At 46.2% G+C, this 24,602-nt stretch overlaps 1 protein-coding gene across 2 annotated transcripts in view; it reads right to left on the bottom strand.

Annotated features, from left to right (window-relative positions):
• Window positions 1–343: 343 nt before the first annotated feature.
• DPH5 (diphthamide biosynthesis 5) overlaps window positions 344–24,602 on the bottom strand; it is a 30,453-nt gene continuing 6,194 nt past the window's right edge. The window contains exons 3-7 of one of the 2 annotated variants that reach the window (XM_073642831.1): window positions 24,351–24,459; window positions 12,319–12,439; window positions 8,970–9,009; window positions 7,574–7,677; window positions 344–907 (exon numbers count right to left, since the gene is read on the bottom strand). In XM_073642831.1, coding sequence (XP_073498932.1) covers window positions 669–907; window positions 7,574–7,677; window positions 8,970–9,009; window positions 12,319–12,439; window positions 24,351–24,459 — 613 coding nt within the window. In that variant the 3' untranslated portion in view covers window positions 344–668. The remainder of the gene's footprint in view (window positions 908–7,573; window positions 7,678–8,969; window positions 9,010–12,318; window positions 12,440–24,350; window positions 24,460–24,602) is intronic. The other variant, XM_073642830.1, reaches the window with a different exon arrangement.

The raw sequence follows: 24,602 nt of genomic DNA on the forward strand, positions 1-24,602 counted from the left end.
CAATATAGGCAGTGCTGTCAATCGCGATAAGGGGAGGGGCAGAGAATGGTAATTAAGAGGGGGGGTGTAAATGCTGTTTTTGCATAAAAATATAATCTGTACCTAAAAGTAAACATTTTTTTTTTTTTTTTTTTTTTTTTATAGGTGCCAAAATTCCTATACGAATGCATAAATGATTTGACTATTGGGGGTTACAGACTCCCTTTAAGAAACGGAGACCACCCTATTAACTGGTTGTAGAAAAAACATGAAAGGTGTGAATTAACCAGATGGGCATATTACAAAAAGGAGATAAACACCATTGGAAATTCTTTGAAAATGTGATCAGTTTATTGTTATTAAGCATAAAACACGTTTTCCTGGAATATCCCTGTGTTTCCAAATAAATACCAGTAGCGCAGTGAAGGATGGACATGGTGGAACAGGTTTCTATTAAAGTGCTTGAGCATATATTATGGATGCACCAAAATTCTGTAGTATAATAAAGCCTGCATCTTGGAGGGTTTGGTCCATATCTGGAGTAATATTAATAAAAATGTGGAGTTGGTGCATCCCTAGTATACTGCTATATCACTAGTGACACAATGGGACACACACAAAGCACTGTGTGCTGCCACCTAGACAGGGTAGCTGCTCAGCAGTGAGGGGTGCGGTTCGGCACAGATTGTCTATGATGACAGATATGTTGAGCTGTCCTCCACATTTATCTGATCGAAACTAGAGGGCTCCACAGCAAACAGTCTTAGCATATCCAGTTCTAGGGGATGCATGCAGCCGCTGATCACCAGGGAATGAAGAGGACCTCCAAAGTCTACAGTGCTGAGTTGCTGCAGAGTGCCCGCCGCTATATGTTGGTCAGATGCCCCCACTCGGGCCAGTCCCACGCAGATTGTGTTCTCAGTTAGAGCTGGGGATCGCAACAGAAACATTTGTATCATAATGATATCGAAATACGGTCTCCTATTAAAAACATTATAAGGAAACTCGCATGCAAAAATACTAATATATATACACACACACACATATATTATATATATATATATAAATAATAATATATTATAAATACATATACACATTTTTTTTTTTTTTTTTTTTTTTTTTTTATAGCCGCGACTCAATTAGGGGACCTTAAGGCTGAACGGATGTGAATGCTTCAAATGCAGCAAGATATACACCTTGCACTTGTTTCCCAATTTACTTGAAATTGGAGTAGGTAACATTATTATTGTTATTAGAGTATAGATATAGGTAAAAGTATGGTGCCTAGGTAAACAAAAATGTATTTTATCTATAAAAATACAAAAGACAAGTAAAACATTCGGACATTTTTGTTATGTCCAAGTTGCAAGATCACAGCCATTTTCTAAGCAAGAAAGCATGGTTTTTTTTTTGGCTATTCATTTTAGCTACTAAAGAAGCACATCAAGATGCTTATTCTACAACTGCACCCCCTACGTCATTGTCTTTTGCACTCTGCACTTCTTACATAGTGTACTTACTTCCATGTAGTTCAGCCTCACATTTTCTTCCAGTCAGCCTCCATTTTGATTTCCAACTCTCACCCTGCATTTTATTCCTCTATGCTCTGCTATCAATCTCATAATGCATTTGTACAGAATCACATGCAGAGCTAGAGCATGCAACATCTGTCTCTGCTGAGAGGACAGTATGATTATCATCTCCTTTATATACAAGTATAAAGTCAGTAGGCTGTAGGCTATAACATAATTGTGTGACAGGAGCCATGCAGTAATCATCAGTAACTGCGATAGGAGAACTTCAGTGGTACAGTACATGCAATTTCATCATACATCAAGGTCTAGTGGCAGAGATTGTTACCTCTTTCAGAAAACAAAGCCATGTAAAAAAAAAAACAGGGGGTCACCAGGAGATCACATGATCTAAGTGATGCAAATGTTACCATGAATTTCCAGACAGAATGGAAGAACTAAATAAGGTAATACTAGATACACTATATGTTTGGGGTGAAAATAGTGACCAGATGAATAAAAAAAACAAAAACTACAGTGCTATTTTAAAGGAGATGTCTGGTGAAAAATTATCACCTATCAACTCCTTTGCTGATAGAAATGATCCATTCTGCCAATTAGTGCAGATCCCAGGGGTTGGACTGTAACCGATCAATAACCTATCACTTAACATCCCCTTTAAGTCTCAACTCTAAGAATGTCTTATTAAACAAAGAATCAACAGAACTTCCTTAAAAAGGTAGAATAACGCAAAAATAAAGAAAAAAAAAAAGAAGACATAGAAGAGATATGTGGTGACAGGAGGAAAAGAAACGGGAAAGGGAGTGTAGTAGTATCAAAAACCCAGACGAACATCAAGCCAGGTGTGCTGTATCAAGCCAGGCCGTGAAGCTTGCTGTCTGTCCATGGGAACCATACTTTAAAGAAGGTTGAGTGGGTCTCTCTAGCAGTAGCAGAGAGCTTTACTGCCTTCATTGCTTCCATACACTGCGGACAACAACGAGATGTGGGAGATTTCACTATGAAGTGTTGTAGAAGGCCTTGGCCTTATGGAGGTTGGAATCATGGACAAAAGAACCAACTCCAGGCGTTAGGAATGGAGTGTGTGAAGGCCATTCCTTGTAGACTGACTTGCCCGTGACTTTTTTTTTTTTAATCCGCTGTCCTGTCCTGGATGGAAAACCTCACAGAGAGCCCACACAACCATTACATGGCAGCAGCGCTGGTAAACTTAATTTTTACACACATGCAGCCTGGAAATCCCATAGTCTTCAGTGCAAAAGGAGCAGACTGTAGCCAGACACGTACAGAGTGTGCATGGCTTGTTAATAAAATCCTCGTTGCAGTGTTCAATGGGTTAATTGTCGGCTTGCAGGTAGATACGCCAGTTCCCACATGTCAATGAATAAAATATTTCAATACTTGTTTTCACTTCCCCTTACATCTATAACCATGGGCACACATGCAAATCCTTGGTATTTTAGGTGGCATCGCAATACAACCCTTTATTCTGGGCAGTCGTGAGATTAAGGCAATAGTAAAGAGGGTGCCTGACACTTCACATGATATCGAAGGACATTCTTCCAAGAGGAGATGAGGGCAGACATGTCAGTTCCTTTGGGAGATAAGGAGGTGTTTATGAATGGCAATTTCTGCCGTTGCGTCTCAGGATGGAGGAAGCCCATCCTGTGCTGTCAGTCCTATGGGCCGGGGTGTGTGGCTGACTTCATGCAGGATGTGGCATCTGCACGCCAGAAGGATACGAACGTAACATTAAATAATGCCGCTAATAAGATGGGGTCATATGTCTGGAAACGTCTTCTAAGACTAAAAGAAAGCAAAAAAAAACACTGAAATCCTCCACAGGAGGAACATTGCACCAGGCTGTGTTTGACCAGTGCACACCATGCAGATCAGTGCACCGTATGGCAGGTTTTCTAGCATTTATTCCCTCTTAGCACAGCAATGGCTTTGATGAAGCTCTAACTTTATCAATCTACTAAGACAAGTTTGAAAATTGGCTTCATGCTCCGATTTCCATTATGTGTCAATAGGGTTTTATACTGTATATTGTTGCAGTTTTGTGGAGCAGAATCAATAACACAAATCTACAACGTCTGGACTAAGGATGGGCTTATGCTAAAGATGTGCAACTCATTCAATGCAAATTTGTGTCACATTTTTAGGAGTTTGCACAACCCGAAGAATTTAAACAATCTGCGATTTGATTAACGTAAATTGCCTAAAATGGCTGTTAATCTTCTATAACCTGTAAAACGTCAAGTCACCCACAAATGGCTTACATGAGCAAAAGAGCGGTTGGGGGGGCACCAACATATTGCATTGCAGCTATCACATGACATGGTATAGCACAGTCAAACAGGAAGGACTATTGTAGCCTGTAGAAAAGCCTAGACAGGGAATGCAGCAGATATTTTGGGGTGAATCAGAATAGTGAGTCGACGTCACCGGTCACAAATTAGCGAGAGAGATCGAGAAAGAAAGTCATGAAACTGTACAAATTCTGTGCACTGTGCACAGCAGTGAAGAACGATTCCCATCCAGTTATGTTGAAGTCACTGACATTAATAAGGTGGTATTTGCATTAAAGATGATGAAAGGGGTTGGATACAGTCGTAGGAGACTTCAGTGTTACATAGGTCTTTTCAGCACAATTGGAGGCTTTGCAGTACTTAAGATTTGTGGCAAAAAGTTTCACTGCAAATGAAAATGTCCATCTCTCATGCCTGAGAGAATATACCGTTAGGGTAGGTCCAGAAGCCGCAGATCTGCTGCAAAAAATCAGCAGCATGTTTAAATAGAAACTTTATATAAATAGGAAGTGTTGAGTTGGGCACAGTTTACACTGGCACCATGATTCTATTTTCATAGGAATAAATATAAAGAAGCCGGCATTTATTTATTGTATTGGAGTGGACTCTTCCTGAGAAAAGGCTCTACGGAGCGCTACGCAGCCCTTACAATTCTATTTTCATAGGATCCGTGACAGTTTATCACTAGTGATGAGCGAGCATGCTCGCCACTGCTCGTCACTCGCTCGGAGCTCGCCGAGTATTTTCGAGATGCTCGGGCGGGAGCTAGGGTCCCCGTCCTGCATGTTTGGCGCTATTTAGAGCACCAATCATGCAGGGATTGTCTGCCACTCACTGTAATGTCACAGCCATGGTGGTTGTGGCATTACAGTGATTGCCCAAATCGATGGGAACAGTGCCAACAGTGAAACATGAAAAGCCGGCAATTCATCAGCGGCATACACCGGTACCCGACAATTTAGAATAGAAAGAATAGAGCTTCACACATAGATTAGATAGATATAAACATGTCAGCCACATATATACGAAGTACAGTGACAGTGTTGGTTACTGTACTTGTCATTTCGTGTTAAAATAAAGGATTTATTAAAAACAAAATTGGCGTGGGGGTCCCCATAATTTTAGGCTCTAGCGGAGGTTAAGCAGACGGCTGGGGCAGATGTTTGAAGCCTGGGAAGGGGGTAATACCCACGGAGCTTCCCAGGCTACTAATATCAGCCCCCAGCTGAATACCTAGCCTTTACTAGCTATTAAAATGGGGGACCCCCCCAAAAAATGATGTGGGGTCCCCCCTATTTTAATAGCTAGCAAAGGCTAGGCAGACAGCTGGGGGCTGATATTAATAGCCCAGGAAGGGTGCCATGAATATTGGCCCCCTCCCAGGCTAGAAACACCAGCCGTCAGCCGCCCCAGAAATGGCGCATCCATAGGATGCGCCAACTCTGGCACTTAGCCTCCCTCTTCCCACTGCCCTGTAGCGGTGGCAGTGGGGTAATAGGGCTGGGGTTGATGTCAGCTTATAATGCCAGCTGACATCAAGCCCAGGTTAGTAATGGAGAGAAGTCTATAAGACACCATCATTACTAACGCCATAGTGTAAGGCAAATGTAAAATAAAAACACCCAGAATAAAGTCCTTTAATTGAAATAAAGACACAATTCTTTAATGTTCTAAATTAAACTCTACTTATCGTCACGCCCATTCCAGCTGAAGCCAACGTCTTCTGCAATAAAAGTAAAATAATAAACCAACCTCATCCTTACCTTTCCATGGTTCCCAGGATGGCTTCAGCTCTGCTACATTGACATGACAGGCTGGACCGCAGCAGAACGCTGCCATCCAGCTCGTCATCCTTCAGAGACACTGCAGAGCGCAAGCATACCAGCGCTCCTCAGTGTCTGTGAAGGATGGCATTCTGCTACCATCCAGCCTGCCATCTCAATGCCGTCCCAACATGGGAGAATTCTCCTGCTCAAGCGGTGAAGTCATTTGCCGGCACCGCATGCGCAGGAGAATTCTCCCACGCTGTCAGTGACGTGCATGAGGTGAGCTGAGTTCATTGGACATGAACTCGGCTCATCTGGATGCCGTCACTGAGGAGCTTCACTGAGGAGCTTCACTGAGGAGCTTCACTGAGGAGCTTCACTGAGGAGCTTCACTGAGGAGCTTCACTGAGGAGCTTCACTGAGGAGCTTCTCAGTGTCTGCGGCATGGCAAGCTGGATGGCAGCGTTCTGCTGCGGTCCAGCCTGTCATGTCAATGTAGCAGAGCTGAAGCCGTCCTGGGAACCATGGAAAGGTAAGGATGAGGTTGGTTTATTATTTTACTTTTATTGCAGGAGATCGTTGGCTTCAGCTGGAATGGGCGTGATGGTAAGTATGGTTTAATTTAGAACATTAAAGAATTGTGTCTTTATTTCAATTAAAGGACTTTATTCTGGGTGTTTTTATTTTACATTTGCCTTACACTATGGCATTAGTAATGATGGTGTCTTATAGACTTCTCTCCATTACTAACCTGGGCTTGATGTCAGCTGGCATAATAAGCTGACATCAACCCCAACCCTATTACCCCACTGCCACCGCTACAGGGCAGTGGGAAGAGGGAGGCTAAGTGCCAGAATTGGAGCATCCTATGGATGCGCCATTTCTGGGGCGGCTGAGGGCTGGTGTTTCTAGCCTGGGAGGGGGCCAATATTCATGGCACCCTTCCTGGGCTATTAATATCAGCCCTCAGCTGTCTGCCTAGCCTTTGCTAGCTATTAAATTAGGGGGGACCCCACGTCATTTTTTTGGGGGGGGGTCCCCCATTTTAATAGCTAGTAAAGGCTAGGTATTCAGCTGGGGGCTGATATTAGTAGCCTGGGAAGCTCCGTGGGTATTACCCCCTTCCCAGGCTTCAAACATCTGCCCCAGCCGTCTGCTTAACCTCCGCTAGAGACTAAAATTACGGGGAACCCCACGCCAATTTTTTTTTAATAAATCCTTTATTTTAACACTAAATGACAAGTACAGTAACCAACACTGTCACTGTACTTATTATATATGTGACTGACATATTTATCTATCTATCTATCTAATCTATGTGTGATGCTCTATTCTTTCTGTTCTAAATTGTCGGGTACCGGTGTATGCCGCTGATGAATTGCCGGCCGGCTTTTTTAAAGAGACGGGTGCATGAAAATCGGGGGGAACTAGTGTGTTCCAAGTGCCCTGCTATGTTTTTCATGCACCCTCCTATATACCCTGCCTGCCTATATATTCTGCCTGCCTGACGTTTAATTGAGCACTGTTCCCATCGATTTGGGCAATATTTGACATTGCGCAGACCGCCGGGGGAGACCGCCAGAAAAATGCTCAAGTTTCCCATAGACTTACATTTAGCTCGTTGCTCAGGTCGAGCACCCGAGTATTCCAATGTGCTCGACCTGAGCTTCGAGCACCCGAGCATTTTAGTGCTCGCTCATCACTATTTATCACCAATCTGTTAGATGAAACCATTTTTTTTATTTTTTACCGGTCAGGACATTTTACACTATTCACATCCTCATCAAAGACAATGAAAACCTGAAGGAAAAATTGAATGGAATAGCGAGAAGATCACAACTGATCCTTCATAAATCCTGTACAAACGGAAGCCTCTGTGTGAACAAGACTCTTCTCCAATGTTAAAGGGCATCGTTCTCAGCAGACAATCACTGTACCTTGTGCAGACAGTACGGTCCGGCGCTCACACAGGTACGTTACTCACCCAGCTCCTCGCCCAGTTCTCTTCTGTTCTGTACAATCTGCAGAAGTTGCTCCGCTGCTTGATTTATGCTCATGTAACGTGGGGGCTCGAAAACCTTTTTCCCTCTGTAATAGAAGAATAACAAATAAGCCGCGTGTGTATGACGTGAGACTGGATGGTATCATAGAATAATCAATGGTAAGGGGTGATGGAGATCTCCGGATTCAGACAAATCACCTTCCAGGAACTGATTAGAACACAATAATCCACAATCAAGGCGACAACATCCAACATGTAACTTTGAATTACTGAGATGTGTGTGCGCCACCAGAGGACGGGTCGTCTCAAGGGGGTTTCCACCATTTGCCAAGTATTGTGCTTGAAAGTATAAAGATTTGTCCACATGGGGTTGCAATGCTGGGGATCTTCAGGCCGGAAAATCACAGCAGCAAATTGGATGAGGTCTGCAGTTTTTGTGCACAGAAATTGACCTGCGGTGCAGATTCTCACACCTGCGGTAAAGTCATTACTATTGCAAAAAGAGCATGAAATGGTTGTGGATTCTTCCCATTGATTGGGAAATGAAAATCTGCAATCAAATCTTTGTACTGTGGAAACTTGGGTGTAGAAAATCGGCTAAAATAAAACAGTAACTTCCCAGTCTCCTGCAGCCCCCATTCTGGGGCCCCCTGACCTCTGGACTGTTTACTGGCCCCTTCCCAGGCTTCAGAAATCACATGTGTCCACACTTCGAGGCTGGAGCCGGAAATTCAAGGACTAGTGGGGGTCCAGAGAAACCTCATCATGGGAACGGCTGATGGTGGTTATACAGATTTTTTTTCTCCAGTTCATCGCTTTGAATTTGAAGAAGAAAATCTGCCCCCAAATCAGCAAGATAAGAGGAGGACTTTAGAATTATCCAGAGCAAATCTGACTGATGTGGACAAATAGTTGGTTAGGCTATTTTTTTTTTTTTAATAAACTTTCTGTTCCTAAATGCTGCCAGCATACACACTGCAGTTTCATTAATATCATGAATACAAGACTGCATTGTCCACATCAGTGTTCCCAAACTAGTCCTCAAGAGCCACCAACAGATTAAGTTTTCAGGATTTCCTTAGTATTGCCCAAGGTAATATGGAATTATCATCCTGGGCAAAATGATGGAAATCCTGAAAACATGACCTGTTGGTGGCTCTTGAGGACCGGAGTTGGAGGAACACTGATCTACATAGTCCTGTACATGTCCAAATCATGGCAGTGACCATTCACGATCATGAGCTGAATGAGTTACATTTTGCTGTTCTCCACTTGTCCAGCAGAGGACAGTATAAGCATATATGGGATTTAAAGGTCCGGCACAGCTTTGGTGGGCTGCCGCCAGTATATGAATAGTTACTGCAGGATAAACACTCACTTCATAAGGTTCTCTATGGATTGCTCCTTCACCTTTATATCTGTAGTAAAAAATATAAAAAAGTGTTAATCAAACAGAGTAAAGGACACACAAAGATTAAAGTAATTACTGTACGTCTGCTTCAGTTCTGCAAAAATATATAGAAAAGTGGCACAACATACATTACACTTCCCAAGCCACATTGTATAAGCAGTTATTGGTGTGAAAAAAAGGGCAGATTTGCCATGTGAGTTATGAGAATTTAGGGATTGGCTTTACTACACAGAAGGGGGTGTGTGTGTCACTATGGGGTCTTGATGGGCGGCAGCCCTTTTACTTTTATGGCAGCATAATAGTGAAAAGAAAACAACAGAATCATGTCTGGCTTTAAGGGTGAAGAATAAGAGGTGTAGATTTGTGTGTTTTTTATTGTGATACTTATGGTTAAAAAGGTCATTAGTAATAGGAACACCCCAGTATTACACCAAAAACTAAAAGTGAACAGTGATCAAAAAGATATCTGGACATGCGTGTGGAGTACATGCCCGTACTCTTTTATGCTTCCTTATTTGCATGTTGGTCATCCCTCTGTAACTCCTCCAGGACATGTGTAATAAATTGACAACTGGGTGTCGATCTTTCCCTTTAATGCCCTAGAGATGGTGTGTGCACATTAGTCAGGGGCGTGTCCCCAGACAGTGATGCCGCCCAATCAGGGCTGTTGTAGGGACCCCCTCCCCCATCAGGGCTGTTGTAGGGACCCCCTCCCCCATCAGGGCTGTTGTAGGGACCCCCCCCCCCATCAGGGCTGTTGTAGGGACCCCCCCCCCCATCAGGGCTGTTGTAGGGACCCCCCCCCCCCGGCCCAATCAGGGCTGTTGTAGGGACCCCCCCCCCCCCGGCCCAATCAGGGCTGTTGTAGGGACCCCCCCCCCCCGGCCCAATCAGGGCTGTTGTAGGGACCCCCCCCCCGGCCCAATCAGGGCTGTTGTAGGGACCCCCCCCCCCCATCAGGGCTGTTGTAGGGACCCCCTCCCCCATCAGGGCTGTTGTAGGGACCCCCTCCCCCATCAGGGCTGTTGTAGGGACCCCCTCCCCCATCAGGGCTGTTGTAGGGACCCCCTCCCCCATCAGGGCTGTTGTAGGGACCCCCTCCCCCATCAGGGCTGTTGTAGGGACCCCCTCCCCCATCAGGGCTGTTGTAGGGACCCCCCCCCCCATCAGGGCTGTTGTAGGGACCCCCCCCCCATCAGGGCTGTTGTAGGGACCCCCCCCCCCCATCAGGGCTGTTGTAGGGACCCCCCCCCCCATCAGGGCTGTTGTAGGGACCCCCCCCCCCCCCATCAGGGCTGTTGTAGGGACCCCCCGGCCCAATCAGGGCTGTTGTAGGGACCCCCCGGCCCAATCAGGGCTGTTGTAGGGACCCCCCCCCGGCCCAATCAGGGCTGTTGTAGGGACCCCCCCCCCCATCAGGGCTGTTGTAGGGACCCCCTCCCCCATCAGGGCTGTTGTAGGGACCCCCTCCCCCATCAGGGCTGTTGTAGGGACCCCCTCCCCCATCAGGGCTGTTGTAGGGACCCCCTCCCCCATCAGGGCTGTTGTAGGGACCCCCTCCCCCATCAGGGCTGTTGTAGGGACCCCCTCCCCCATCAGGGCTGTTGTAGGGACCCCCTCCCCCATCAGGGCTGTTGTAGGGACCCCCTCCCCCATCAGGGCTGTTGTAGGGACCCCCTCCCCCATCAGGGCTGTTGTAGGGACCCCCCCCCCATCAGGGCTGTTGTAGGGACCCCCCCCCCCCATCAGGGCTGTTGTAGGGACCCCCCCCCCCATCAGGGCTGTTGTAGGGACCCCCCCCCCCCCATCAGGGCTGTTGTAGGGACCCCCCGGCCCAATCAGGGCTGTTGTAGGGACCCCCCGGCCCAATCAGGGCTGTTGTAGGGACCCCCCCGGCCCAATCAGGGCTGTTGTAGGGACCCCCCCGGCCCAATCAGGGCTGTTGTAGGGACCCCCCCGGCCCAATCAGGGCTGTTGTAGGGACCCCCCCGGCCCAATCAGGGCTGTTGTAGGGACCCCCCCCCCCCCGGCCCAATCAGGGCTGTTGTAGGGACCCCCCCCCCCCGGCCCAATCAGGGCTGTTGTAGGGACCCCCCCCCCCCCGGCCCAATCAGGGCTGTCGTAGGGACCCCCCCGGCCCAATCAGGGCTGTCGTAGGGACCCCCCGGCCCAATCAGGGCTGTCGTAGGGACCCCCCGGCCCAATCAGGGCTGTCGTAGGGACCCCCCCGGCCCAATCAGGGCTGTCGTAGGGACCCCCCCCCCCCCCGGCCCAATCAGGGCTGTCGTAGGGACCCCCCCCCCCCCCCAGCCCAATCAGGGCTGTCGTAGGGACCCCCCCCCCCGGCCCAATCAGGGCTGTCGTAGGGACCCCCCCCCCCCCCCGGCCCAATCAGGGCTGTCGTAGGGACCCCCCCCCCCCCCGGCCCAATCAGGGCTGTCGTAGGGACCCCCCCCCCCCCCGGCCCAATCAGGGCTGTCGTAGGGACCCCCCCCCCGGCCCAATCAGGGCTGTCGTAGGGACCCCCCCCCCCCCCCGGCCCAATCAGGGCTGTCGTAGGGACCCCCCCCCCCCCGGCCCAATCAGGGCTGTCGTAGGGACCCCCCCCCCCCCCGCCCCAATCAGGGCTGTCGTAGGGACCCCCCCCCCCCCCCCGGCCCAATCAGGGCTGTTGTAGGGACCCCCCCCCCCCCCCGGCCCAATCAGGGCTGTTGTAGGGACCCCCCCCCGGCCCAATCAGGGCTGTTGTAGGGACCCCCCCCCCCCCCCCGGCCCAATCAGGGCTGTTGTAGGGACCCCCCCCCCCCCCCCCCGGCCCAATCAGGGCTGTTGTAGGGACCCCCCCCCCCCCCGGCCCAATCAGGGCTGTTGTAGGGACCCCCCCCCGGCCCAATCAGGGCTGTTGTAGGGACCCCCCCCCCCGGCCCAATCAGGGCTGTTGTAGGGACCCCCCCCCGCCCAATTAGGCTGTTGTAGGGACACCCCCCCCCTTGCACAAGGGCAATGGAGATGCTCAGATTTATTAAAAGTATTTTGGAGCAATAAAAGAGGAACGACCAATGCTGTGAGACAATGTGAAGAAAAGTATAATTTCATGGTGATTGTCAGCATTTGCTTAAAGGGTTGGGGCAATCTTATATTTTGAGGAGCATGCGGTTACCCAGCCCTCATGGGAGCACTGCATGTTTGGCCACCACAGCCCGACTGCAGCGGTAGCCAATCACCTTGGCAAAGAGCTGTAAACAGATTACTGCAAACACAACCTGCAGAAAATTAGAGGAAAAGCTCAATCCCTCGATGATGGGCTGTGTGTTACCCAGTAAGCAGAGAGAGTGCAATCCACTCAGTCGGTTCCTCCTGATTTTGTCATAAAAGCTCTCGGGTTTCCACGTGTCCGTCCAGAAAACAATGGAGGCAGTCTCCCCAAAATTGTAAAGCTGCAATACAGAATAGATCAGAGACTTATTGCTCCTGCTTAAAGGGAACCTCCAGTAACACCATTTATCTGAAGATACAATGGTAATCTGCAGGTAAATAGCAATTAAATAATGTCTGGCTGCCTTAGTGGAGCAGCGGATACAGGGAGAAAGTGAAGTTATATTCTCCCTGCAGCCACTCGCTTCCAGTCATCAGGGCGGTGCAGGGGGCTGTTAGTTACCGGTCTCTGCACTGTGACCGTGCTGTAATCACCCTTCCACACTGTGATTGACAGTCTGCTCCATCTCATAGGTGCAGCGGATAAGGTTCGAGGAGTGAATCACTGTGAAGGGACTGGTACCTGACTGTTCCCAGCACCACTCCGATGATTGGAAGCGAGCGACTGCAGGGAGGATATAACTTCTTTCTCTCCCTGCTCCAGTAAGCCTACCAGACATGATGAAAACGCCATTTACCTGCAAATTATCATTATATTCGGAGCTTAAAAGGTGACCGAGCAACAAATACATTGTTATAATTAGCATTTAAAGGAAAGCTGTCCCCTGCAACTGCTCCCCGGTTTCTATGCTGATTGTTCCACAACCCCTCTCTAATGCGTGAGTGACAGCTGGAATGTCCAACCAGGAGCTGGTTACAGCCATCAATCAAGAGCAGATGGGAGGGGCTGTGGAGCACTCCATACATGACTGGAGAGCACTTTAGCAGCAGGCACCAGAATTAAACTTCATTTTTGGAGTCATGCCGTAAAATGAGACACATGGGAATGTTTAGGCAGACACCCAGGACTCCCACCCCTGCCTGAGGTTTAACAGATTCTAAAAGTGTCCCTTTAAAGGTTGTCAGATGTAACTGGAGATGGTAGCAGATGGATGTCTGGTCGATTAGCAAATGACTACTTTTGGATGATGCCACTACAAATATACATTTCCCTTTCTGCACACCATTTTAGAGTTGGGGGTAGATGTTCTTTTGGTGCAATCTGCGCCTCCTGCTCCATCTCTGAGGGCATCCTTCAGAAGTCCATCTTGGAAAGGGCATCTGTCCAGTGGCAGATGTATGTAAAGGTCGTTCTGAATCTAGAGCCTGCAGTAGTTATAAAAAAGTGCCATACTTTGGAGATTTGTAGCCCAAGATGCTACCAGACATCTTGTCTTAAGAAAATGTAAGTGTAAAGACGTTTCTCCTTTATGTGCAGCAATAAACCGAAGCTGATGAACAGAGGAGCCTTTGACTCGCCGCCATCCAGGAGCTCCAGGCGTTCCCGTGCTGACCCCTGAGCGGACATATGCTCATCGTAACCTCTGCAGAAGTGAAGCATCGCCGGCATCGTATTTTTAACATATTTTAAAGATTGTGTCTGATAAGAAACTATGGGAAGAGCTGCAGCAATCACAGCGCAGGGCCGCCAGCTACGTGTAGAACAGCTGCTTCCTGCCCGGGGCACAAAGGGGAACATGTCAGAAGGTAGAGAGAAACCACAACAACAGAGAAGTCTCATGGAGGAACGTGAAGAGGCCGCGGTCAGGGGTGTGCGGCGGGGTTATAGGGTAAAAACCTACAACACTTATAGGTAAACACCGGCTCCACCATTAACCTGTCATGTATATAGGGATTCTGTATAGTCAGACATTCATTAAAAGGAATGCATTATCAGAAAATGGCCTATTGTTCAAAACAGACTTTTGTTTTAAAGGGAATCTGTCACTAAGTTTTCACTATGTAATCCGAGAGCAGCATGATGTAGGGGCTGAGACCCTGATTCCAGTGATGCATCACTTAGTGGGCTATATGCTGTAATTTTGACACAATAACAGTTTTCTCTTCTGCAGATCTCTGAATGCTGAGCAGTGTATAACCCCGCCCACATCACTGATTGGCAGCTTTCTGTGCACAGTGCATAGGCAGAAATCTGCTAATCAGTGATTGGAGGGGGGGGGGGGGTTAAGCAGAGAAGTGGACCATGAGGCAGGAGACAACTAGTCTTGAAATGATAACCTCCTGCTGATAAAACACTGAATTTATTGAAACAGCAACAAACAGCCCAGTAAGTGACATCGTTGGAATCAGGCTCTCAGCCCCTACTTAATTCTGCTCTCAGATTATTTAGTAAAAAGCTACTGACATTCGCTTTAAATGTATTTTTTGTTCTTTACGGAAGACTTTTCAGCACTCTCATTATCACTGCAGACAGGATTACAATGACAGAAAACAACTCTATACACAGGATCCACCAATCACATTAGGAGATGTCACAGATGCTTCCCCTCCCTTCAAAATATCCTTAGCACAAACTCAGATGCTTAAATACAAAAGATATAGTCTTTTTCACTGCTGATAATGTACATGTGGATTTTCTAAACAAACAGGAAGTAGGAATCTAAAAAAGCCCTAGTGGCCAGTGTGAAAATTGCAAGATTTCTATTTAATTTTTTTTAACAGTTCGTGATATGATCTAAAAAAAAAAAAAAAAAAAATTTAAAGTAATTTTCTGATGACACTTTCCCTCTCAAAAGAGCTTGAATCTGGTGATCTGCACATCATACCCATCCTATCAAAGTAACCTCTGGGATCACTGCTGCGAGGAGTCTGAACACGTCACATGTCCTCATTCAGCATCATTGTACAGTGTTACTGCTCGCCTCATATATTCTTTTTATACGCACATCTCGCACCGTGCTCGTTATGGATTACTATTTGAAGTCACTTTAGGGTGTCTATTTCTATTTCAGACATTCATTAAATCTACACGGCTCTATTGGTCATCATGCAGTTGTATCCCGGTACCAAACTTTGGTCTAGGGAACAAGTTCTGGCACCTTGTTAAACCAAATAAAAACTTTTAAAAAAGAGCATAAGTGTTTTGTGATTACTATTTAGTAAGGAATCATATTAAAATGTAAAGATCTTTTTTATGGGTCTTTCCTCATTTTTGGATACCATATATTTTATATGCATTTTGGTTAGAACTCCATTCTTTGCTTTTTCCGTGCTTCAGAGACAAAGCTGCCTCATCTAGCTACATGGGGAAGAGCTTGAATAAAGTAAAAGCTGGAACGACGACTAGCACAATAGGGTCTTATCCGGTTTAAAGAGAAATAGTAAAAATCAGGACTTGCTCACCTGATGGGGTGTGAGTGTCACAACCACTGTATTAGCATGTAGGAATAGGCTGCTGCAGATCCACAATAACTGGTAAGATGCACAATGCCAGAGGTCCAAACATACGATGGAAGATCAAGATTGTTTGCATGAGGTTTTTATTTGTCAATGCGTTTCGAGGTGTTCATACCTCTTCATCAGGTCATACCATAATGATCATTGTGGTTTGTCCTGATGCAGAGGTATGAATACCTCGAAACGTGTCGACAAATAAAAACCGCATCCAAACAACCTTCGTCTCCCATTGTATATAGGACCTCTGGCAGTGCGGATTTATATCCACTTTCCCTCCAAGTTTGCATCACGGGAGAGAGCTTAGCACGGATCAGCTGGCGCGGCCATGTCGCTGGTCTAAACTGTCAATCTTCAGGAGTGCACCGCCCCCACCAGTGCAAAAAGCTGCGAGGAAGAGGAGTGCTGCGCTCCTGACTATACAACATGACAACACCACCTTTCAAGTTATACTTACCAAAAGTGACTGTCACCCGCATTCATATATCGTGCCGAAAACTTGACCTGGAACTGACTGATATATTTAAAGAACTTTCTGATCTATTTCACTCATGGTTTATGTCTGTCCTGAGCAGCGCCTGGAAGTATCTATACTGTCCTTCTATCAACAGGAAACACATTGCCTTCCCAGGGAGCACTCGCGTGTAAGCTAATAACATGCAGCCTGCAGCGCTCTCCTCGCAGCGCTGTTACCAGATGCTCACCGCTATCCCGCTGCTCTTTCTTAGCCTCGAGCTGCGGCTGAGTACAGCTTCTTCCCATCACTGCTTACATTCCAAACTTAATTTATGGCTACTTGTTTGGTGCTTCCTTTTGTCTTCCACTCCAATAATAATTACAGAAAATCTGTAGAAACTTACTGTGCCTAGAAATTACAATTATTTATCATCGCTACAAAGCTTTTCAGTTTCACTGGACACCAATCATCCATTTCTTATCCCATGCAACTCATTAATCTCATCTCTGCTAACCCGAGAAAGACTCACAAAGTTGTAAATTCAAGATCTTACACTTTTTCATCAACACAAGGATATATAGCCCAAAAAACGAAAAAGATATTACAAGTACCAACCAATGGCTTGTAATGATATAGCAACAGTTTCCAAATCAGAAAAACAATAGAAAATGTGTTCTATTAATTACCCTTTATTGAAGCACTCCCATTAAATATTTTTTTGCCTAAATGTATATGTAGTATAAGTGCAGTAGTACAATTACCAGTCGCAGTCTTCCCCAGTTTCCAGCGCCGCTCCGCTCCTCTTCTGGGTCACATGACTTCTATTCTGACTTTCGAGATCACACTGGGGTTTATGTGAGGGCCTGAAGTCGCTCTTACAATGTATGTGAAGCATTAGAACGTAGACTTACTGTACATAGTAAAAAACTTCCAGCTCTCATATAAACCCAGTGTGATCAGGAAAGTCAGAAAAGAAGTCACGTGACCCAGAAGAGGAGCGGAGCAGCGCTGGAAACTGGTGAGTCTATTACTGATCTTACACTCCGCTACATATACATAGATTTAGGCAATAAAATGTTTCACGGGAGTTCTTCTTTAATGTAAAAACTATATTCCCCTTTTGTCCAAGTATTTGACTCTTCACTTTCTATTACTGAAGTTAGGAAGGAATATGACTACTGCTGGAAACAACTTTCTCCATCGGCTCGACCGTCCCCACGAACTGATCAAAGCTTTTACTCCAGGCTTATAACCGATGACACATTTATGTTAAATTAAAATGAGTATCAGAAAGTCAGAGATATAAAATTAAAATAAAACTCACACAATACTGGAAATGTCCCACCTGGTTGTCTACCAGACTCTCTGTCTCATTATTTTATGCAGATCTTCTCACTCCTTGCAGTAGTCCTCAGACATCATACTGAATGTTGGATTTCGCCCTGCTTGCTCTCTACGCCATGCTATCTATCCTTAGATTCCTCAACACCACATCACATGGGCGACCAGAGCCATATTAAGGTCAAAGACATCTTTGGCAGCTGCTTATGTTCCCTGAAAACAAAAGTATTGGCCCCATAAAAGACGTAGTTACTTACTGGTAACGGGATTTCTCAGAGCCCATGACGGCACCATGGAGAGAGGGGATCCGCCCTTCAAGGACAGGAAACCTACAGATAAAAGGGCGGTGCCTCTCTCCCGCATCAGTTGTTTACAGAGCATGAGAGGACCACCAGGTTAGTAACACAAAACTTTACAATTTAAGACCTCGCTAGACACACCACGTGGCTACAACAATTAACTAATAAGCGTGCGCACCCACACGTGAAGGGAGGGAATGAACGGTGCTGTCATGGGCTCTGAGAAATCCCATTACCGGTAAGTAACTATGTCTTTCTCCTTCCCCCATGACGGCACCACGGAGAGAATTGCAGAGAAGTGACTCATTAGGGGGGGGGGGGGGGGGGGGGGGGGGACCACAGCTTCCAGAACCCTTCTCCCGAAAGTAAGGTCTGAAGAAGAGGTTAAGTCTAGCCAGTAGTGATGAAAGAAGGTAGAGGGGGGAAGACCAGGTTACCTTGTTAAAATAAAAAATACCAATACTCACCTCCCGTGCCGGCGCCATTCCAGCAGTGTCTGCACTCACATTGCCGAGGTTCAAGCGAGGTTGTTAGATCACGTGATCACGGCGCCCAATCAGCGCTGGCGTACTGTAATCCAGGGAAAGGCAAGGCTGTGGTTGGCGGATCACTTCCTCTGATTGAGAAAATCCCCCTCTCTACATGTCTGACTTCCATTCCAGTGTCAGTTCAATTCCAACCAAAGTCCACCTCATTCTACTTAATGTGTTTCTGATTAGGTGATCACCTGAACCAAATCTTATGTAACGAGGGAAAGTATAAAAAACACTGCTGTGGTCTTCACAATCCTCTTGTAATAGGACAAGCTGGATGGCAAAACAATTTATAGGAATAGCCCAAAAATAATTTGAATGAAAAAATAACTTTTAACCATGTCAAAGGAGTTGAAAAGAAACGTCTTGAGTGAGGAAAAGAAGGGCTCAATTCTGGCTTTACTAGCAGAGGGATACAGTGAGCATCATGTTGCCTCCATCCTTAAAATTTTGAAGACGGCAGTCCATTACAACAAAGTCAAGCAGCAGACAAAGCTACCGACCGGCAGAGGGCGAAAGCGACACTCCACTGACCAGGATGACCGTCATCTTATTCGAATGTCACTCAGCAACCGCAGGATGACATCAAGTGACCTTCAAAAGGAATGGCAAATGGCAGCTGGGGTGAAGTGCACGGCAAGAACAGTTCGTAACAGGCTCCTAGAGGCAGGCCTCAAGTCATGTAAAGCTAGAAAAAAAGCCTTTCATCAATGAGAAGCAAAGGAGAGCCGGGCTGAAGTTTGCCAAAGACCATAAGGATTGGACCATAGAGGACTGGAGTAAGGTAGTCTTCTCTGATGAGTCTAATTTTCAGCTTTGCCCAACACCTGGTCTTCTAATGGTTAGACGAAGACCTGGAGAGGCATAAAAGCCACAGTATCTTGCACCCACTGTGAAATTTGGTGGAGGATCGGTGATGATCTGGAGATGCTTCAGTAAGGCTGGAATTGGGCAGGTTAATATTTACGAACGAGGTATGAATCAAGCCGCATACAAGGTTATCCTTGAAAAACACTTGCTTCCTTCTGCTCAGGCAATGTTCCCCAACTCTGAGGACTGTTTTTTCCAGCAGGACAATGCCCCATGCCACACAGCTAGGTCAATCAATGTGTGGATGAAGGAGCACCACATCAAGACCCTGTCATGGCCAGCCCAATCTCCAGACCTGAACCCCATTGAAAACCTCTGGAATGTAATCAAGAGGAAGATGGATAGTCACAAGCCATCAAACAAAGAAGAACTGCTTCAATTTTTGTGCCAGGAGTGGCATAAGGTCACCTAAAAGCAGTGTGAAAGACTGGTGGAAAGCATGCCAAGACACATGAAAGCTGTGATTAAAAATCATGGTTATTCCACCAAATATTGATTTCTGAACTCTTCCTGAGTTAACCCCTTAACCCCCGAGGGTAGTTTGCAAGTTAATGACCAGGCCAATTTTTACAATTCTGACCACTGTCACTTTATGAGGTAATTACTCTGGAACGCTTCAACGGATCCCCCTGATTCTGAGACTGTTTTTTCGTGACATATTGTACTTCATGATTGTGGTAAAATTTCTTCGATATCACTTGCGTTTATTTGTGAAAAAAATGAAAATTTGGCGAAAATGTAGAAAATTTTGCAATTTTCAAAATTTGAATTTTTATGCCCTTAAATCAGAGAGATATGTCACACAAAAGAGTTAATAAATAACATTTCCCACATGTCTACTTTACATTAGCACAATTTTGGAACCAAAATTTTTTGTTAGGGAGCTATAAGGGTTAAAAGTTGACCAGCGATTTCTCATTTTTCCAACAAAATTTACAAAACAATTTTTTTAGGGACCACATCACACTTGAAGTCACTTTGAGAGGTCTTTGTGACAGAAAATACCCAAAAGTGACACCATTCTAAAAACTGCACCCCTCAAGGTGCTCAAAACCACATTCAAGAACTTTATTAACCCTTCAGGTGCTTCACAGGAATTTTTGGAATGTGGAAGAAAAAAAATGAACATTTAACTTTTTTCACAAAAATGTTACTTTAGACCCAATTTTTTTTATTTTCACAGGGGTAACAAGAAAAAATGGACCCCAAAATTTGTTGTGCAATTTCCCCTGGGCACGCAGATACCCCATATGTGGGGAAAAAACACTGTTTTGGCGCACGGCAGGGCTCAGAAGGGAAGGAGCGCCATTTGACTTTTTGATTGTAAAATTTGCTTGAATAATTAGCGGACGCCATGTTGCGTTTGGAGAGCCCCTGTGTGCCCAAACATTGGAGCTCCCCCACAAGTGACCCCATTTTGGAAACTAGACCCCCCAAGGCACCCATCTAGATGCATAGTGAGCACTTGGAACCCCCAGGTGCTTCACAAATTGATTCATAACAAATGAAAAAAAAAAAACTTTTTCATTTTTATGAATCAATTTGTGAAGCACCTGGGGGTTCCAAGTGCTCACTATGCATCTAGATAGGTGCCTTGGGGGGTTTAGTTTCCAAAATGGGGTCACTTGTGTGGGAGCTCCAATGTTTGGGCACACAGAGGCTCTCCAAAAGCAACATGGTGTCCGCTAACAATTTGAGCCGACAATTTGTTAGCGGATGGACATTAGACCAGTGGAAACCTGTGCTTTGGTCTGATGAGTCCAAATTTGAGATCTTTGGTTCCAACCACCGTGTCTTTGTGCAACGCAGAAAAGGTGAACGGATGGACTCTACATGCCTGGTTCCCACCGTGAAGCATGGAGGAGGAGGTGTGATGGTGTGGGGGTGCTTTGCTGGTGACACTGTTGGGGATTTATTCAAAATTGAAGGCATACTGAACCAGCATGACTACCACAGCATCTGGCAGCGGCATGTTATTCCATCCGGTTTGCGTTTAGTTGGACCATCATTTATTTTTCAACAGGACAATGACCCCAAACACACCTCCAGGCTGTGTAAAGGCTATTTGACCAAGATGGAGAGTGATGGGGTGCTACGCCAGATGACCTGGCCTCCACAGTCACCAGACCTGAACCCAATCGAGATGGTTTGGGGTGAGCTGGACGGCAGAGTGAAGGCAAAAGGGCCAACAAGTGCTAAGCATCTCTGGGAACTCCTTCAAGATTGTTGGAAGACCATATCCGGTGACTACCTCTTGAAGCTCATCAAGAGAATGCCAAAAGTGTGCAAAGCAGTCATCAAAGCAAAAGGTGGCTACTTTGAAGAACCTAGAATATAATACATATTTTCAGTTGTTTCACACTTTTTTGTTAATTATATAATTCCACATGTGTTAATTCATAGTTTTGATGCCTTCAGTGTGAATGTACAATTTTCATAGTCATGAAAATACAGAAAACTCTTTAAATGAGAAGGTGTGTCCAAACTTTTGGTCTGTACTGTATATACACATACCTCAAAAAAATAAAAGAAACACTTAAACAGAATATAACTCCAAGTAAATCAAACTTCTGTGAAATCAAACTGTCCACTTAGGAAGCAACACCGATTGACAATCAATTTCACATGCTGTTGTGCAAATGGAATAGACAATAGATGGAAATTATTGGCAATTATCAAGACACCCTCAAAAAAGGAGTATTTCTGCAGGTGGGGACCACAGACCACATCTCAGTACCAATGCTTTCTTGCTGATGTTTTGGTCACTTTTGAATGTTGGTTGTGCTTTCACACTCGTGGTAGCATGAGATGGACTCTACAACCCACAGAAGTTGCTCAGGTAGTGCAGCTCATCCAGGAAGGCACATCAATGCGAGCTGTGGCAAGCTGTGTCTGTCAGCGTAGTGTCCAGAGGCGCTACCATGAGACAAGCCATTACACCAGGAGATGTGGAGGGGGCGGTAGGAGGGAACAAACCAGCAGCAGGATCGCTACCTCCACATTTGTGCAAGGAGGAACAGGAGGAGCACTGCCAGAGCCCTGTAAAATGACCTCCAGCAGGCCACAAATGTGCATGTGCATGTTAGAAACCGACTCCATGAGGGTGGTATGAGGGCCCGATGTCCACAGATGGGGGTTGTGCTCACAGCCCAACACCGTGCAGGACGCTTTGCATTTGCCATAGAACACCAGGTTTGGCAAAGTCGCCACTGGCGCCCTGTGCTCTTCACAGATGAAAGCAGGTTCACACTGAGCACATGTGACAGACGTGAGAGTCTGGAGACGCCGTGGAGAGTGACCTGCCGCCTGCAACATCCTTCAGCATGAGCGGTTTGGCAATGGGTCAGTAATGGTGTGGGGTGGCATTTCTTTGGAGGGCCGCACAGCCCTGCATGTGGTCGCCAGAGGTAGCCTGATTGCCATTAGGTACCGAGATGAGATCCTCAGACCCCTTGTGAGACCATATGCTGGTGCGGTTGGCCCTGGGTTCCTCCTAATGCAGGACAATGCCAGATCTCATGTGGCTTGAGTGTGTCAGCAGTTCCTGCAAGATGAAGGCATTGAAGCTATGGACTGGCCCGCCCGTTCCCCAGACCTGAATCCGATTGATCACATCTGGGACATCATGTCTCGCTCCAACCACCAATGTCACGTTGCTCCACAGACTGTCCAGGAGTTGGCGGATGCTTTAGTCCAGGTCTGGGAGGAGATCCCACAGGAGACCATCCACAACCTCATTAGGAGCATGCCCAGGCGTTGTAGGGAGGTCATACAGGCACGTGGAGGCCACACACACAATACTGAGCCTCATTTTGACTTGCTTTAAGGTCATTACATCAGAGTTGGATCAGCCTGTAGTGTGTTTTTCCACTTTAATTTTGGGGGTGACTCCAAATCCAGGCCTCCATTGGTTAATAAATTTGATTTCCATGGATGATTTTTGTGTGATTTTGTTGTCAGCACATTCAACTTTGTATAGAACAAAGTATTCAATGAGAATATTTCATTCATTCAGATCTAGGATGTGTTATTTGAGTGTTCCCTTTATTTTTCTGAGAATATCAGTCCTCTACTATGGGCATACAGGTTATAGAAACCTGTTTCCCTGCAGCCCCATTTGGCTGTGTACTGCCAGTGGAGCGGAAGTCTCAGTGTCTCACCGTCGCTTGCGCAATACAAGGCTGCGGCGCAGTACGCAGCCAAACAGGGCCAGAGGGAAACAAAGCGCGCTCCATGGGAGCGGCACTCTGCGCATGCGCGGGAGGGGAGGCAGAGCAGGGCATGTCACAGGGCCCTGTGACGTGCAGGGGAGGAATATGGTAATTTAGCACAGAGGTGGCGATTTAGGGGAATAGTAAGCAGATAGGAGGGGTTTGCCTCGGATTCCCCCAGATGCCAAGCTTCTGGAAAACAGACTTTATAAAACCAGATTTCTCTGCAATCGAACCTCTACTATGGGACATACAGGTAAGTATAGGTTTATTTTTCTATATCCTGTATGGCCATAGTAGAGGTCTGATATCGCCCAGGAGGTGACAGATTCCCTTTAAAGGAAATCTGTCAAGAGGCTCTCACCCCCTCCCACTATGTATATGCACATGTAGCTGTTTCAAAGACAGTCCACTCTTCCATACTGATAAATCAGCATTTGTATGTATATGCAAATGAGACTAAAGAGCTTTGTTAGATATGAAGCCTCTGTCACTCCATTTCTATACCCCACCCAGCACCACTGTCTCCTGCTTGACTGACAGCCTTTATGCTGTGTGACTTCAGGCAAAGGAGCTGTCAGTCAAGGAGGAGGATGCGGGCACTGGACTGAGAATAGAGCTGGAGTGACCAAGGCTTTAGATCTACAGTCTCATATGCATATCAATTCAAACACGGATTTATCAGTAATGGAGGAAAGGAGTGGCCATGTAAGGGTATTTGCTGGACTTGTCTTTGAAAGAGCTACACTAACATATGAACAGTTTGGAAACTCTGCTGACAGATCACCGTGAAATTTTCAACTTTAACTAAAAAACTGGTACATGAAGCCTCAATCTTAATAAATTCCCCCAAAGAAAGTGGCCAAAACATTTCTCATCAATTACACGCTACATACAAAAATGGAAAAAGTGTTCCAACACTGAATATCAACTTTAAAAGACTGAAAACTCTTGCACAGACCAAAGCCTACTATATTGTGCCATCACTAAATGTTATTTTAGGCTGAAATATAAAATTGGTGGCTCACCTGGAGGCCGCAGCAGCCCACAGCGCTCAGGATAGACGCATTGTGTATGACCCGGTGCTGGATTCCAGCCTTGGCAGCTCTCAGTACTAGATCGCTGTGTGTTGTTGCCCTGGAAAGAAATACATAATGCAAATACAACAGGTCATGGTTAAAAAAAAAAAAAAAAATAGTTCGAAAGAATAATAGCCATATAACTAATATGTGGTAATGTATACGGGGATTTGAATGTCACATCTTAAAAGGTTGTTTTCA

This window comes from Phyllobates terribilis, unplaced genomic scaffold (genome assembly GCF_046119375.1).
Source record: "Phyllobates terribilis strain yellow unplaced genomic scaffold, ASM4611937v1 Scaffold_8__6_contigs__length_399053987, whole genome shotgun sequence".
In the NCBI taxonomy this organism is placed as follows: Eukaryota; Metazoa; Chordata; class Amphibia; order Anura; family Dendrobatidae; genus Phyllobates; species Phyllobates terribilis.